Genomic DNA, 17,807 nt, shown 5'->3' on the forward strand with positions numbered 1-17,807 from the left:
GTGTCCATTTAGGTGTCATCTTACTAGTTTTAAACCATAATCAGATATTTTATACATAAGGATACTGTAATTTTCATATCCTTTAATTTATTTTGATTAATTTTATCATACCTTTATATCATCCCTTTATCATCACCCTTGTTAATACTAATATATCAAAGAAACTTTGTAATTTAATTTTCCACCATTGGAAATATTTATTTTGTATATATAAAAACATGATATAATGGTCACTGTTGAATATTTTCAGAAAAAAAATAAAACTGAGGAGAAAGTACGTAAGGATGAGATCAAGACAGAGGTCAAAGCAACAAAAACATCCAAAAAGGCAAACAACCAAATTGCATCTATGTTTGCCCGTCAGAACGTTAAATCAGAAACAAAGGATGAAAAGAAGGAAGTTAAGGTCAGTGGTCGACTGTATTTTAGCTTAATTTTTTTTTAATGTTACAAATTTTCATCTTCAGTGCATTTTGTTTAGTTTAGTAGATGAGTTTAATTTGTTAGTGCCCTTTTCTAGAGTGATGCATTAGTGGGTGCTTGGCAAATGCAGATGAATTTTCTTTCTTGATCTAGAAAAAATTAGTGTGATTGGAATTCCTTTGTATGATTTTTTATGGTGAACAGCTTTTTATGAACTAATCTTTTGCTTTAAAAATATATTTATTCCATTATAGATACAGGCCCTTGTCCTTTAACCCTTTTACCCCCAGGCTATTTGGAAATTTCCAACCCTTAACCCCCAAGGTGTTATTTTTAAATATTTAACTTAGCCGGTGAATATATAATAGCTGCTACTCAGCGGCTCGACAGAAAACACACTCAAAAAACTCGCGAGCGATCGCTATGAAGGTTGCGGGTGTGCCCACCAGCGCCAACTATCGGCCAGATACCACTCTTGCATGTAAACAAACCCTTCAATTCTTCTCTGTCGACCTTGACGACAAGACGTATCAATACTCGCTGTAGAACCTGGAGTTTTCTCAACATATTTGGTGAAGTACTTCATTTTGGTTTGAGCTTTCGCAGTGCAGGTGTTTTTCCTCAACATAAACTCTTGAACTCTTTATTGAATCAGATTAATTGTTGATGACTTGGATTGTTTTTTCTTTTTTGGACTTTCTTTGACTAATTCAAAATGGCTGACCCTTCACAAGTGCCTAGATTTCGTAAGTGTAATGCTAGGGACTGTAATAGGCGTCTTCCAAAGGCATCTCTCGACCCACATACTGTGTGTTCCAATTGTCGGGGTAAAACCTGTCAATTGGGAGATCGGTGTGAGGAATGCGTGGGCCTTTCGGAATTCGATTGGCTCGAATACGATAAGTATGCACGTAGGCTAGAGAGAGATAGGGTAAGGAGGAGTTCATCTAGGTCTGTAGATTTTTCCTCTCCACATGCCCCTGAACCTAATCCTTCCCCTGTAGTGGTTGTTCCTAACCCCCCTTCTAGCACTCAGGAACCATCTATGCAAGACATGTTACGTGCTATTCATGCCTTGGGGGAAAGAGTTGAAGCGTTAGCAACTGATCGTAATCAACTCATGGCTGACGTGAAGGAGCTTAAGTGTCAGAGTGCCACAGCGGAAAATAGTGGGAAAGTGATTAGTGCGCAAAGTGTTGTGAACAGTGTTGCGACCGAGGGTTCGTCTGTTCGTGCCTGTCGTTCACCTAGTCCGAGACCTCTTGCAAGCTCCCAAGCCCAGGGGAGAAGTAATGTCGTACGACTTATGGGTTCGAGAGGCATTGATCAGCGAACAGACGTTCCCTCTATGGTATCAGGCGTATCTCACCAAGATCGCCCCTACCATAAGACGAGAGAGCCCATTTTCTCCTCGTCTTCCGAAGGCTTTTCGCGCAAGAAACCGTGGAGCAAGGTTTCTAGGCCTCTTAAGCGGAAGTCGGTCCCTTCAGGACAGGTCCAGCGTCCTGGATGTAGTCATTGGGACAGTTCTGACCCGTTGCAGTCATCGGATGACTGCTCGCCGCCTAAGCAAGGCAAGGTTGTGCCGTCTCAGACGTTAACCCCGTCGGTTACCGCACCCATTCCCGTGGACCCTAAATGGGTTATACTGCAGGACATGCAGTCTAAGCTTGCCTCCCTTATGGAAGACTATTCAGCCGATAAGGTTTCCGTTGAGCCTAGCCGTTTATCTCATCGAGATCCTGGCCTTCAGCCACCCAAACGTACCTTTGTGTGTCCTGTTGACGTTGGCGTAGCCAAGTCACGACAGTCAAGTTATTTAGAACCTCACTCGATGCGGTCTCGTGTGGATTTTCAGCCGCATTTGGACGTTAGGCCACTTGCTGATGCTCCTGTTGACGTTCAGGACGTTCGCCAACCATCGGAGTTGACTTGTTTTGACGCTGAGCGTCAACCACCGCAGTCTAGAGTTGTTTTGACTGCTCAAACTAGGCGGTCAAAGCAGTCTCGAGTGGACGCTGTGCGTCCTCACACACCTGTTGTTGTTGACAGTTCACAGACTGTCAAACAGTTACATGACGTTGCGTCCTGGCCCGCTACTAATGCACCAGTGCGGGTGGACGCTGCATGTCAAGCATTGCCAACCCCTTTGCTTGTTTCTCAGCAGTTGTCAGATGAGGAACCTTCAGATGAGGACGTTGCTGACCCTCAGCCTGAGGATCATCCTTCAGATGTAGATGAACCCAGAACAGTTCCTCCATCAATGGACTTTAAGAAAGTCATGTTAATTTTCAAGGAGTTGTTTCCCGATCACTTCGTCTCTGTTGCTCCTCGTTCGCCGCCGTCTGAGTTTGTTCTAGGCGTACCTGCTGACATACCAGCCTTTACAAAACTTGTGCTCTCTCGCTCATCCAAGAGAGCTTTACGGCTTTTAGGCGATTGGTTGGAAACCAAGAGGAGTTTGGGGAAGACGGCCTTTGCCTTCCCTCCATCTAAACTCTCGTCTAGATCGAGCGTCTGGTATGCCACGGGAGAAGTTCTCGGCTTGGGAGTCCCTGCCTCTGCCCAGGGCGACTTCTCAAGCCTTGTAGACTCTCCCCGCCGCCTAGCCATGAGACGCTCGAAGATTAGTTGGTCCTCCTCGGACCTTGACCATCTGCTGAAAGGCATTTATAGAGCCTTTGAAGTTTTCAACTTCCTTGACTGGTGTTTGGGAGCCTTAAGTAGGAAAATCTCATCGGCTGATAGAGATGTCTCCGTACTTATTATGTCCTGCATGGATAAAGCCATCCGCGATGGTTCCAATGAGCTCTCCTCCTCTTTTACTTCAGGAGTCCTTAAGAAGCGAGAGTCCCTTTGCTCTTTTCTGTCGGCTGGAGTTACTCCCTGTCAAAGATCTGAACTACTCTTTGCTCCCTTATCGAAGTTTTTATTCCCTGAACATTTGGTTAAGGACATAGCTTTGTCACTCGTGCAGAAGGACACCCATGACTTGGTTGCGTCCTCTGCTCGCAAAGGGACTCCTTCGACATCCTTTTCTGCAAGACCAAGGATAGACACTCCGGCGTCCAGGTTTATTCCGCCCTTTCGTGGCAGAGCTCCCAGCAGGGGAAGTACTCGTGCCGAGGGAAAGAGAGGAAAGAAGAGAGGAGCCAAGTCCTCACGTGGCAGAGTTTGACTGCCCGCAGCCTCAGACAGCAGTTGGTGCCAGACTCAAGAACTTCTGGCAAGCCTGGGAGAAGAGGGGCGCAGACCAACAATCTGTGAGGTTGCTCAGAGAGGGGTACAAAATTCCATTTGTACACAAACCTCCTCTAGCGACTTCCCCCATCGACCTCTCTCCCATATACCGAGAGGAATCAAAGAGACAAGCCCTGAAACTATAAGTGTCTCTTTTGCTAGAGAAGGGAGCGGTGGTGAAAGTCTCGGACCTTCAATCACCGGGGTTTTACAACCGCCTCTTCCTAGTACCGAAGAAGACAGGAGGTTGGAGACCGGTGCTAGACGTCAGTGCACTAAACGTCTTTGTTACAAAGACAAAGTTCTCCATGGAGACCACGAAATCAGTCTTAGCAGCGGTCAGAAAGGGAGACTGGATGGTCTCTCTCGACCTAAGAGACGCATACTTCCACATCCCCATTCACTCAGATTCCCAACCTTTTCTGAGGTTTGTTTTCGACAATGTGGTGTACCAGTTTCGGGCCCTGTGCTTTGGCCTAAGTCCTGCTCCTCTCGTGTTTACGAGGCTTATGAGGAATGTTGCAAAATTCCTCCATTTATCGGGAATCCGAGCCTCCCTTTACTTGGACGACTGGCTTCTCAGAGCCTCGTCCAGTCATCGCTGTCTGCAGGATCTTCATTGGACATTGGATCTGACCAAGGAATTGGGACTTTTGGTCAACATGGAAAAGTCCCAGCTGATTCCATCCCAAACTATACTGTATTTAGGGATGGAGATTCGCAGTCCAGTTTTTCGGGCTTTTCCGTCTGCCCCCCGAATAGAGCAAGCCCTGCTCATAATCCGACTGATGTTGAAGAGAGAACGTTGCTCAGTCAGGAATTGGATGAGTCTAGTAGGAACTCTATCATCCCTGGAGCAGTTTGTCTCGCTAGGAAGGCTACACCTTCGACCTCTCCAGTTCCATCTAGCTTTTCACTGGAAAAAGGACAAGACGTTAGAGGCGGTCTCAATCCCAATCTCCGAAACAGTAAAGGCATGCCTGAATTGGTGGAACGACAATATCAGTCTAAGAGAGGGACTTCCCCTAGCAGTTCAGAAACCAAACCACGTACTATTCTCGGACGCGTCGGATTTGGGTTGGGGTGCGACCCTGGACGGTCGGGAATGCTCAGGTCTGTGGACCTCAAGTCAGAGGAGCATGCACATCAACGGCAAGGAGCTTTTGGCAGTCCACCTGGCCTTGATGAACTTCGAGAGTCTCCTTCGAAACAAGGTGGTGGAGATCAACTCGGACAATACCACAGCCTTGGCATACATTTCCAAGCAAGGAGGCACCCACTCCCTGACGCTGTACGAGATCGCAAGGGACCTGCTCATTTGGTCAAGAGATCGAGGCATCTCCCTGTTAACGAGGTTATCCAGGGCGACTTGAACGTCTTAGCAGATTGCCTCAGTCGGAGGGGTCAGGTAATTCCTACGGAATGGACCCTCCACAAGGACGTGTGCAAGAGTCTTTGGGCGACTTGGGGTCAACCCACCAGAGACCTCTTTGCAACCTCGATGACCAAGAGACTTCCAATCTATTGCTCTCCAGTCCCAGACCCAGCAGCAATACATATAGACGCATTTCTTCTAGATTGGTCTCATCTAGACCTATATGCATTCCCACCATTCAAGATTGTCAACAAGGTACCGCAGAAGTTCGCCTCTCACGAAGGGACAAGGTTGACGTTAGTTGCTCCCCTCTGGCCCGCGAGAGAATGGTTTACCGAGGTACTTCGATGGCTGGTAGACTTTCCAAGAAGTCTTCCTCTAAGAGTAGACCTGTTACGTCAGCCCCACGTAAAAAAATGTACACCAAAGCCTCCCCGCTCTTCGTCTGACTGCCTTCAGACTATCGAAAGACTCTCTAGAGCTAGAGGCTTTTCGAAGGAGGCAGCCAGTGCGATTGCAAGAGTGAGGAGAGCTTCTACCATTAGAGTATACCAATCGAAGTGGGAAGTCTTCCGAAACTGGTGCAAATCAGTATCTGTATCCTCGTCCAGTACCTCTGTAGCCCAAATCGCTGATTTTCTCTTACACCTGAGAAAAGTTCGCTCCCTTTCAGCTTCCACGATCAAGGGCTACAGGAGCATGTTGGCTTCGGTCTTCCGGCATAGAGGCTTAGATCTTTCCAACGATAAAGATCTACAAGATCTCCTTAAGTCTTTTGAAACCTCTAAGGAACGTCGTTTGGCTACTCCTGGATGGAACTTAGACGTGGTCCTAAGGTTCCTCATGTCAGACAGGTTTGAGCCATTACATTCAGCCTCCCTGAAGGATCTCACTCTTAAGACACTTTTCCTGGTGTGCTTGGCCTCGGCTAAAATAGTCAGTGAACTTCATGCCTTCAGTAAGAACATCGGCTTTTCTACAGAAAAAGCCACTTGTTCTCTTCAACTTGGTTTCCTGGCCAAGAATGAACTGCCTTCTCGTCCTTGGCCTAAATCTTTTGATATTCCTTGCTTATCAGAGATCGTAGGCAACGAACTGGAGAGAGTGTTATGTCCCGTTAGAGCTCTTAAGTTCTATTTAGCTCGTACTAAGCCATTACGAGGTAAATCTGAAGCGTTATGGTGTTCGGTTAAGAAACCATCCTTACCTATGTCAAAGAATGCTTTGTCATATTTTATCAGATTTTTAATACGAGAAGCCCATTCCCACTTGAGTGAGGAAGACCGATCTTTGCTTAAGGTTAAGACGCACGAAATTAGAGCTATAGCAACCTCCGTGGCCTTCAAGCAAAATAGATCTCTGCAAAGTATCATGGACACGACTTTTTGGAGAAGCAAGTCAGTGTTCTCGTCATTTTACTTGAAAGATGTCCAGACTCTCTACGAGGACTGCTACACACTGGGTCCATTCGTAGCAGCGAGTGCAGTAGTGGGTGAGGGTTCTACCACTACACTTCCCTAATTCCAATATCCTTTTTAATCTGTCTCTTGAAATGTTTTTAATATTGTTTTATGGGTTGTACGGAAGGCTAAGAAGCCTTTCGCATCCTGGTTGATTTGGCGGGTGGTCAAAGTCATTTCTTGAGAGCGCCCAGATTAGGGGTTTGATGAGGTCCTGTTAGTATGGGTTGCAACCCTTTATACTTCAGCTCCAGGGAGTCTTTCAGCATCCTAAGAGGATCGCTGGGCTTCGTGAGGAAGACAGACTTACAAGGCAGAGTAATCGTCTAAGTCAACTTCCTTACCAGGTACTTATATATTTTGGTTTTGTTATATTGATAACTGTCAAAAACTCTTAGCTTATACGCTGTAAACTTAATTAACTCTGGTCTCTACCCACCGCCTTGGGTGTGAATCAGCTATTATATATTCACCGGCTAAGTTAAATATCTAAAAATGATATTTTAATTATAAAATAAATTTTTGAATATACTTACCCGGTGAATATATAAATTAAAGGCCCTCCCTTCCTCCCCAATAGAGACGCAGCGGGACGAGAAGAATTGAAGGGTTTGTTTACATGCAAGAGTGGTATCTGGCCGATAGTTGGCGCTGGTGGGCACACCCGCAACCTTCATAGCGATCGCTCGCGAGTTTTTTGAGTGTGTTTTCTGTCGAGCCGCTGAGTAGCAGCTATTATATATTCACCGGGTAAGTATATTCAAAAATTTATTTTTTAATTAAAATATCATTTTTTTCCCAGCACATTTTGCAGTATATTTTTTTTTCAAATTGCTCTAACAGCCTTAATTTTTGTCATAGAGAGGTCAGGTTGGTCTCATTCTCTTGGAAAATGCCTGAATTTTCTCAAAAAAATGAAAAAAAATTAAAAATTTTTATAGCATTTTTTTGTTAGGACGTACCTGTACGTCCATGGGGGTAAAGGGATAAGTTTTGTGAAACGTACCAGTACGTCCTTTGGGGGTAAAAGGGTTAATATGAGTAAGATTTTAGTGAAGCTGGAAACTCGGCTGTTAAGATTAATAACGAGGTGTTATGAATTATTGGCAGGTAACAAGGGAAGCCCAGCTCCCTGCCAACTTTCTGAGAAGCCAATTTGCTTTCAGCCACCAAGTAGTACAGACATACTCTCAGTCAACAAACTTGGCTTATTAATTGCTTTTTATTTTCTTCTTTATCTTAGCAGAACACTTGTGTGTGCCTGTTCATGGAGAAACCATTAGTCTTGCTCCGGAATTCCCAGATCACATTGCAGTAGTTATGAACAAGCTAAATGTGGATCCCCATTCTTTATATCCTGCACCGTGTTTCCCTTGTCAGGAGTATAGGTAGTGGTCGGCCTCCCAGTGGTAAGAGTTTAGCAAGAAGAGGTAAAAGAAAACCAAATGAGATTCTTCCCCTTTGAGTTTTATCGCAAAGGCATAAAAACTTGCTGGTTCTCTTTATTTTCTTGGAACTCAGGCTTCGGATACTTCTTTGTCACCCTCTTCCGGTGGGAACGCAGAGAAGGGAGACAACAATAATCTAACCCTTGTGCAAGCCCAGAGTGAGTTAACAGAATCTGCTCTCCCTAGAGGAGCAGATATCTCTTTTCCTCTTGGTCATCCCAACAAGCCTATTTTGTCAGATCACACTGCTAGTGACCAACTCGTCAGGAATTTTGAGATCGACCTTTAGCACTTAATCGGCAAACCATGAGTTAGCGATAGCACACGCTTGCTTTTCTTTTCGCTCCAGTTATGATTAGTGCCACGAGCGCAAACTTTAAACTGGCATTATTTGGAACGGAAAGATATTCCTGTTAAGACTTGATATATTGACACAGTTGCGCTCTTGTAGCGATCTACAAGCTGTCTTTGGTAAAGTCTTCCCGTCATCTACCCTCCTCAAATCAAGAGAAAATCCTTTTTGAAGCGCATTCTGTTTTGGGGGCACAAGATCATCCAGTCGCATGCTTGCGCGTTCTCCTTTTGATTTGCGAGCTTGTCACTAAGAGTGCTCACCTATGTGTATATGATCTGCTTGGACAGACCAGGTTACGCGCACACAGGTTTGCTCCCAGTTTTAACATTTGCATATATCATATGCTCTCACATTTCCCAATTAGAGAACTTTACCCAATTCCAGCTTCTACCGTAGTACATGCTCCAGGACGATCACCTCATACTTTACGCTCTCCTAGCAATGCTCACGCTACATATCGCATGCACTCTTTGCTCCCAGAGAACTTTATATACATGCACTTGCATTTTAAATAACATAACTTCTTCAGGTACCGTAGCATACAAGCTCGTCCTCCCTTTAGGGAGAACTGTCCTTAACAAGAATGCCATTCACTCTTTCAAGAGCTCACCTTAGGACAGATATAGAGAAACATTTTGAACGAACATGCTTCCCTCATAGGACGACTGCTCCAATTGGAAACATCTCTCCAACACAACAGTGGTCAAGCCAGGCTTCAGTTAATGAAAAACCTTCTAGGAATATTCCCCTGCAAAGTACTCTGAAGAGGATTTTCTATAAGCAATTCACAGGGAGAGAGACACTGTTAGAGAACGAATCATTCTTAAGGAGAGCTATCCTCATAGGACAGGGACTTCACCGCATTCTTCTCCTTCAGGCAGCCTGTGTATGCAAAGAAAATATGGAGGAATAATAGAGATCTTTCACTGCTAGACACTAACCCTTCGAAACCGTCCTTGAATGAGAGTTCTTGAGATTATCACAGAAGGGCATGACCAGCTACTAGCAGGCAATTCAGGACTCGGTAGTCCATAGGTACTCCCGGAGTGAAAGTGCAAGACCTTCAGAGGCAATCGCAAAAAATAATCGACCCTTCTATTCCGGATCGGCCAGCAGACATAAGTACAGTTTGGTTACTGCAGAGCACCCTGTGGGATTTGTGTCAGACCTAAGAGAAGAACGATATAATTAGGTAACCTGAGGAATTTTAACCGTTGGGAGTACGATTCCCCTCTAAGAATTTTGTTAAACAGAATGAAGAAGCTTCTCACTGATGAAGGGGCAAGGTGAAGTTTGTTGTTTTGTCGGTAATTGATAGAATAGAGATACCCAAAACAAATACTTTGAACCCATGTTTGAAATAGGTATTTGGACTATACAGTACTACTCTCAGGTTGCTTTGAAGCTCTAGGTGTTGTTAGGTATGGAGCTTTAAATTACCTTGCATTACATTGATAGCAAAATAATCTGTGAGGTTATTTTTTAGATCTTAATGTTTGACCATGAAAATGCAAGGTCTACTTTCTTATATTTATCTAATGGTAAATATAAATGTGGAATGATTATTAGAATTAGAAAAGATAAGCTAATGTTTATTATTATCACTTTCCCACCGCTTAAAGACTGTGGTTGTCAGCCTTGTAACTCAGAGATACGCTTTGTTGAAGTAAAAAAAATATTGACTTTTGCAAGTCACTCAAGTCCCTTTTCCTCCCCACCTACTGTGATTATTGGAGCTGAGTTACAGGTCTTTAAAAGCACTTTGATAATGACTTGGGTAGGTCTTATGAACCCAGTCATCTAGCTAGTAATGCTGTGCTATATGGTCTTCAGAGTGAGTAGTTTTGATTTTATTTATAGGTCAAGAACCTCATACTTAATAGATATTAGCCTGGTAACTACCCTTAGGTATGTATGAAAATACGGTAATAAATTTTATAATCATTATTAAGCTTTTTACCTATGTGATTAGGATGTCATATTGTGTGAATGCAGTTTTTGACTGGTTATTGTTTTAATCTGGTCCAAGTGCCTGGTCTCTGGTTTAAATTTAATAACCCAACCATCCCCTTCATTTTACTTGTGATCTATGTGAAACAAAGATGAGGATACTTAAAAACTATCTATGTGCTGAAGATTTACTTGCTTGAGCTATCACTGTTAGGTATACAATTATCTGGTAAGGTTTATGCCTCAAATAAGAATTTATATTTGATTATTTTATGGCTGAGGAGTATGGCTGGTGTATCTCGAGTTGATAGGGTTAGGAAGGAAGTGGTGAGGGTGAGAACGGGTGTAAGAAATGAGTTAGCGGCTAGAGTGGATATGAATGTGTTGAGGTGGTTTGGCCATGTTGAGAGAATGGAAAATGGCTGTCTGCTAAAGAAGGTGATGAATGCAAGAGTTGATGGGAGAAGTACAAGAGGAAGGCCAAGGTTTGGGTGGATGGATGGTGTGAAGAAAGCTCTGGGTGATATGAGGATAGATGTGAGAGAGGCAAGAGAGCGTGCTAGAAATAGGAATGAATGGCGAGCGATTGTGACGCAGTTCCGGTAGGGCCTGCTGCTTCCTCCGGTGCCTTAGATGACCGCGGAGGTAGCAGCAGTAGGGGACTCAGCAGTATGAAGCTTCATCTGTGGTGGAAATGTGGGAGGTTGGGCTGTGGCACCCTAGCAGTACCAGCTGAACTCGGCTGAGTCCCTGGTTAGGCTGGAGGAACGTAGAGAGTAGAGGTCCCCTTTTTTGTTTTGTTTCTTGTTGATGTCGGCTACCCCCCAAAATTGGGGGAAGTGCCTTTGGTATATGTATGTATGGAAAAAAAATTATGTACTGTACTGGTATTTTATCAAAATTTTTAAGCTCTTGTAGAAAGATTGGTATAAGATACTAAGTAAAATAGAATGACTAATTTTACTATTACCTTGTGAATTTCAGACAGCCCCAAGCAAACGTCCCACTCCTGGTAACAAGAAAAGTGGGGGAATATCAGCATTCTTTAACAAAGGCCCCACTCCTAAACAATCACAAACTCCCGATTCCTCAAAATCATCTCCTGTGAAGACGGAATCGCCGGACACAGAGTCGCCTATCAAATCTGAGACTGATACTACATCACCAGTTGCCACAGAATCATTAAAGTCTTCAATTAAAACTGAATCCCAAGATTCAATCAGTAAGGATTCCGAGATTGAGTCAATGGAAGTAGATTCATCACCACCTAAGAAAGCAAAAGTTACAGCAAAGTCAAAGTCAAAGCCAAAGCCAAAGCCAAAGCCAAAGGTAATTATGAAGTTGACCGTTACTTTAAATTTAAATTACAGTAAAACCTATTTCTAATAGTTTCAATTATGTTTGAATCCTTTATTTTATTGATGGTAAAATATTTATGAACTTTATTACTTGCTTGAGATTAGAGGGAATTTTAACTTGGTAAATAGTTGAGGTGTGCCATCTCCTGTCACCTATGGTGAAGTTCTCTGAGGAAATCTGTCATTTCATTAGGTAAAAATTATTTGAATCTTGAAACTTGCATAACACTGAAATTATGCATTTGGTAAAAATTGATACAATATTCATAAAATTTGACAATGTTTATTATTTTAGATTTCATATAGACAGCTATTCTATGATATTGAAATATATTCATAGCAAATCCATCAATTATATGAAGCCCCTAATTACAGTTGAAGCCCTAAGGCAAAAGAAATAAAGGGGTAATATGTCACAGTTCTCTTAAGTCCACCTGTAAGTCGTAGTTTTGGATAAACTACCCCTCCTCATTCTGTCGTGTGTCTGGCAACAGTTGACACTTTTGAATTTCTCATTAACTATGCTACACAGCAGATTGTAATATAATTTTTTATTTATTATTTTTCAGTTCCAATTTAAAATATATCACCCTCTTTTTCTGCTAAAAAGAAACACAGGTTGAAAATACTTTATTCAAAATTTTAAAATCTGAACAGTAAATTCTAGTGCTGGGAAGGTTACACCAAGTACTGTACACCAATTCCTCATATTACTTTCCCTTTGACTACATGGTATCATTTTGCTGTTAGCAGTTGCCATAGTAACCCTTTTGCTCCATGTTTATTTCGGTTGTGGCCTTTGTGTGTGCTGGGTGGTTCAAAAATATATTCAAAATTTCAATAAAGCTTGGAGATATGCTTATAGCTAATAAGAAAAAGAAAAAGGGAGCATTTAGGATAATTTAAAACAGAAAAAGTAAAAAATTTTTAAGCCTGAAGGGTTTGACTTGAAGAGTTTGGTGTCGGAACTACTACGTATTAACTAAGGAAATAGAAAGACAACTGTTTAAGTTCTATGCCGAAAGGGATGAGGAAATGTTATGAAAAGTAGAAAAATCATTACATGAAAGGAAAATTATCTTAAGATATGATGGAGTTTATGTTTGATGCTGTATTAATCTTCTCTTAAATAGTGATTGTGTGATTATGTGAGACAGTAATTATAATTACCACAAGAACATGATGATGAAAGTAATTTTTTATTAATGGAATATCAGGTACACCATCAACAGGTTGGCAGTGGATAATCCTTCACCCCCTTTAATCCGGGAATAATTGTGGGGACCAAGTGAAATTAGCTAATCACATTATTTTTGACTTATGCTCATTGATGGCATTTGCTACCGCTGTTCCTGAACTTATGCCCCTAGCTTGGTCCCCAAGAAGTATGCGTCAGAAGCAAAAAGCCATTGGATCCTTGTTGGCAGGCATTTCAGGTTCTGTTGGTGTGCGTATGACTCCCCTAGTGTTCGCCCATCAGAGGTTGGAAGCTCTTCGTTTGTCCGTACTCCTGATGACAAGTTTGAGCTAAGGAATGCTTGGGCCTCCATAGGTCTTTCAGGTAGGCCCTTTATGACTTATTTGGGATCAGGTAGCTTTTAGCCCACCTCTTTCCCTGGATTCTTCATATCAGTGTCTCCCTTGGTGATGTCAGAGCTGTCTGCAGTGGTTCCGCCCAAGTCAAAGGACTTTTAGGTTAATTCTGTATCACTTCTGCCGGCGAGACTTGTAGGTGTAACACCTAAGGTTGGGCATAGGTCAACCCAAGGGCTGGGTGTTCCCTGTGGATCTCTCCCTGACCTGATCACCCCCCTGTAAAGGGGGTGGGGTCCAGGACCCATAACTTTAGCTCGCTGCCTGTGCTCCCTTGTAGCTGTGTAACGAGCCTCCCTGCTTACCCCTCCCACGGGACAGTGTTCCCCAGTCTTGTGTTCCTGTTAGAGCATCTCCTGTGGTTTCTCCCCTCGGAGGAGTGAGGTTATTGGTCACTGAACTTGACACCTTCGCTTCCTGAGCCCGAGGTGAGAGTTGGAAAAAGGAGGATACATGCACATTTTTCTTTGATTTCCAACTCCGTTTCTGACACTTCTAAGAGGAAGAGGTTGAGTAAGTTCAGGTCACCATAGTCGAAAGTTACGATTCCTTTTGACACCACCTCTCTGGCCCCATGTCCTCAGCTAACATGTAGTCATGTGGGACAGGTGTGTATGGCACCATGCTTTGCATCCCAGGGGCCAATGCATAAAGCCCGAGCCATGATCCAGTGCCACATCCAAGCTCCATGGCTCGGGAACCCAGCTATTCAGGTAGTCGGGTGGTTCTAGTGTACGGCCCCGTCTTTGATGCTAGGGGCTGTGGGTTCCATAGCTAGCTCAGTAGCATGGCGAGGATTCAAAACTTATATTGTCAACTCGCCAGCAAATGATTCCATCTTCTATGAACATGCTAACTTATGTATTGTGGCAAGTCATCCGTATGGTGCTCTTAATTGTTTCAAGGAAATAAGCTGGCTAAGTGAAGAGTTATTGTCGATGAGACTAGGTCCCTTTCAAATTCATGCCTTAAAAAGGAATTTGGATGCTGTGGCACTCATGAATGCAGGTACAGTAGGTGGAGTGGTCAGTTAACCTTTGTTAATTTCAACCTTGCAGCATTAGGATTGTATTTTCATTTTTTAAAAGAGATACTGTATAGTCTTTTAGATCACAAGCATGAGCTATGTTGCAAATGAATGATCAGTTGATATATGCACTTGCTCTATCTTATAGATGGAATTACAGACCTTCCTTACTTTCTGGGTGTTCAACTATTACAGTAGCCCTAGATAATATATTGAATACATGGTTTAAAGTGCTCCATTAGATCCATCAGGCCTATGCTAAGGATAGCTTTGCACTTCAGTAGTTTTACATACAGCATAAATTTTGATTCAGGCCAATATGACTTGTTGAGTTTGCTATGAAAATTTTTTAATTTTGTACTTTTTTCCCGTAACATTTTACAGGTTTACATGCACAGACACTCAGCCATAGTGCTTTTATGTGTTCTGTCTTCTGTGAATTGGGCTCTATGATTGATAAGTTTATATGAAGAATACTTTGTGTTTCTACCTTTCTAGTTTTACTTATATGACTTATTAATATTTTAGCCCAAGAAAAGTTCCCAAAAGAGAGGCAAGTCAAAGCACAGTGATGATGAAAGTCCAATTCCAAAACGCAAAAGGATTATGCAGCTTAGTGATTCTGAATCGAGTAGTGAGGAAGGTAAGTAAACATGTTTTTTACATTGATATGTTTTGTGTATGACTAACTTGAAGTTGACAAGAATCATTTTTTTTTTTTTTAAATTTGAAGCCTTAAGTGTTTCATTAAGCGAAAGTTTATTTTTATATAAGGGTTTATGTTGTTTTAATAATAAGCTTTTCAAAACTTAATATATATACTAGTTAAAATTCTTTTGTATACTTTTAACATTCATAACTCTTACTGTAAAACTATGGAGTATATAATTATCTTGTTAGTATAGTACCTTAAAGTGATGTCATCTGATGCATTTTTTATTTTTATAAGTTCTATGACATGTATTGGTTCCTCTTAGCCACCATTCTCTTGTCTTTATACCTCCAATTATTCTCTTTGGCCCCTGAAAGCACTAAAAGTTATCAGAGGTATTTGATCAGACTGTTTATTATCACTGGTTTTTTAAAAGATAAACTTTTTGATCAATATTAGAGAGCACTAAAAGCATTCAAATTGATTGCTAACAATTTTAGTCAGTACATATTCAGCCTTTTAGGATAAGCTCCTTGTGGCATACCATCAATAAAACATAAATATGAGATGATGGTTGTGATAAAAGTAAAAACTAGCTAGTTTTAAAAATAGTGAGAAAACCACATTTGGACCTTCACTCTTTAGTGTTCATAGGATATCAATGTTCATTGAAAATTAAAATTCATTTAGGTGAGAAACTACTCGGGATGAATAACAAAAACACAAATGTCATGCAAACGTGATTTCTCTCAAAAGCTGTAACTGGCTGATATGTTCTGTCTATTTGTAGAATTAGTTCATTTATACTTTCCATTTATTCACTGAAAATAGTAAATCACTAGATTCAGATATGATTATAGACTGGTTCACTTAGATTTGGGAAGTTGCCATTCCTTTTTAAATTTTGTTTATATGTAATACATTTTCAAGTAAACCTGTCAACTTTTTACATACATACTTTTACATACATACATATACCAAAGGCACTTCCCCCAATTTTGGGGGGTAGCCGACATCAACAAAGGAACAAAACAAAAAGGGGACCTCTACTCTCTACGTTCCTTCAGCCTAACCTAGAGATTAGAGGTCCCCTTTTTGTTTTGGTAGCCGACATCAACAAAGAAACAAAACAAAAAGGGGACCTCTACTCTCTACGTTCCTTCAGCCTAACCTAGAGAGTAGAGGTCCCCTTTTTGTTTTGGTAGCCGACATCAACAAAGAAACAAAAAAAAAAGGGGACCTCTACTCTCTACGTTCCTTCAGCCTAACCTAGAGAGTAGAGGTCCCCTTTTTGTTTTGTTTCTTTATTGATGTTGGCTACCCCCCAAAATTGGGGGAAGTGCCTTTGGTATATGTATGTATGTAAAAAGTTGACAGGTTTACTTGAAAATTTATTACATATCAATAAAATTTAAAAAGGAATGGCAACTTCGCAAATCTAAGTGAACCAGTCTACAACCATATCTTTTTACCTTTTGTAAATTTTCAACAAAGCTCTGATAGTTGTTTATCGCAATTTCAACTCCATGTTCAAACCTTGTCATATGTCATAATTCTTCTTCTCGGTACGAATCATTAAACTTAGGTGGATCTTTATTCCGGCTATCCCACCCTGTAGCCTCTTCTAGATGTTAGAGAAAGTTACATTAAAGACTCGCTATAATATTGATAAAAACCACAAAAAATACACCAGGGTAGCTAATATTGGTAATAATTATGAAATGCTAATCAAATTTTAAAACTAATTTCCTTTTTAATGTGACTGGATACAGTTTCATGGCAGATTAAGATGCTATAGATTAATACAATTTTTATAGTACGGTATTCAGACTTTTTCCTTTAATTTTTTTAATTTTATATGATAAAAAATATATCTTGTAGTCCTAATAGTATTTTGAGTTTTTGTTAGAGATATCTCATTTATGATTTTTATCATGATTCAGACAGAATCAGGTTACAGAGGATGCTTTAAATATGTTAAGTTTTTCATCATTTTTTTAAATCAGAAAATGAAGAGGAAGAAGAGTCTCCCATACCTGACCCATCCCGCATTGAATCTGACGAAGAAATTGTTCCTTCACCCGTTAAAGAAGAGCCCATAAAACAGGAATATTCCCAAAATGGAAAACCGAAGAAGAAAAAGTTAGTCTCTAAGACTTTCCAAGACGAAAAAGGATTTTTTGGTAAGTATAGTAAGGTTTGGGTGTACAGTATTTTTATAAATGTTTTGAGGTAAACCAGTTAAATTGTAGAAATCAAATATTTAAGGGAGCATGAATAGAAAGTAGGAATAAAATAGGTTGATGGATACCCATTACGTAGGGCTATTGTCCCCCGCCCCCCCCCTCTGTCCCATAAATCATAGGGCAAACAGCAGAGGGCTGTGTGACAGTAGCAGCGTATTCAACAGGTGCAAGAGTGGTTGCACAAAGCACTCTGTGATAAAAGCAGACACAGGAATGATTCGTAGGTCTGTTGTGACACGATGCTAGTCACTGTGTAAAACTACTTCCCTATCAGGGAAAGATGGGCCTGTGGGACCTCGAGGGATAACGGGGAGGACTGAAGACACTAGGCTTTGAAGGGGAATAATATATTCCCAAAAAAGATGATGGCTATTACCCATGCACGCAGGAGAAACTTCGTTTATATTCTAAAAAAATCTCCTTGATCACCAACATAAGAAGTTGCTCATGTGAGCTGAGCACACCTATAGGAGATGGTAAACAAGCAATTTTAGCAAAATCAGGTGACAAATGATGCACATCCGCTCTTACTATCGGCGAATGGAACAAGGGCAGATGTTAAAGAATCCATCTCGGAGGTAGATATGTGGGCCTCAGGATTGAAGACAGGAGTAACTACGTCCACAAAATCCATAAACACTTGATACTTGATCCTCATCCTTCATTATCGGGTCTTGAGG

The 17,807-nt window shown here is 41.5% G+C and overlaps 1 protein-coding gene across 3 annotated transcripts in view; it reads left to right on the forward strand.

The window, feature by feature from the left end:
• LOC137617252 (DNA polymerase delta subunit 3-like) overlaps positions 1 to 17,807 on the forward strand; it is a 35,833-nt gene that overhangs the window by 16,299 nt on the left and 1,727 nt on the right. Inside the window, exons 6-9 of one of the 3 annotated variants that reach the window (XM_068347223.1) lie at positions 251 to 406; positions 11,236 to 11,580; positions 14,758 to 14,872; positions 16,888 to 17,064. In XM_068347223.1, coding sequence (XP_068203324.1) covers positions 251 to 406; positions 11,236 to 11,580; positions 14,758 to 14,872; positions 16,888 to 17,064 — 793 coding nt within the window. Of the gene's footprint in view, positions 1 to 250; positions 407 to 11,235; positions 11,581 to 14,755; positions 14,873 to 16,887; positions 17,065 to 17,807 lie in introns of all 3 variants that reach the window. The other 2 variants (XM_068347224.1, XM_068347225.1) reach the window with 2 other exon arrangements.

Source organism: Palaemon carinicauda, chromosome 23, assembly GCF_036898095.1.
Source record: "Palaemon carinicauda isolate YSFRI2023 chromosome 23, ASM3689809v2, whole genome shotgun sequence".
Taxonomy (NCBI): domain Eukaryota; kingdom Metazoa; phylum Arthropoda; class Malacostraca; order Decapoda; family Palaemonidae; genus Palaemon; species Palaemon carinicauda.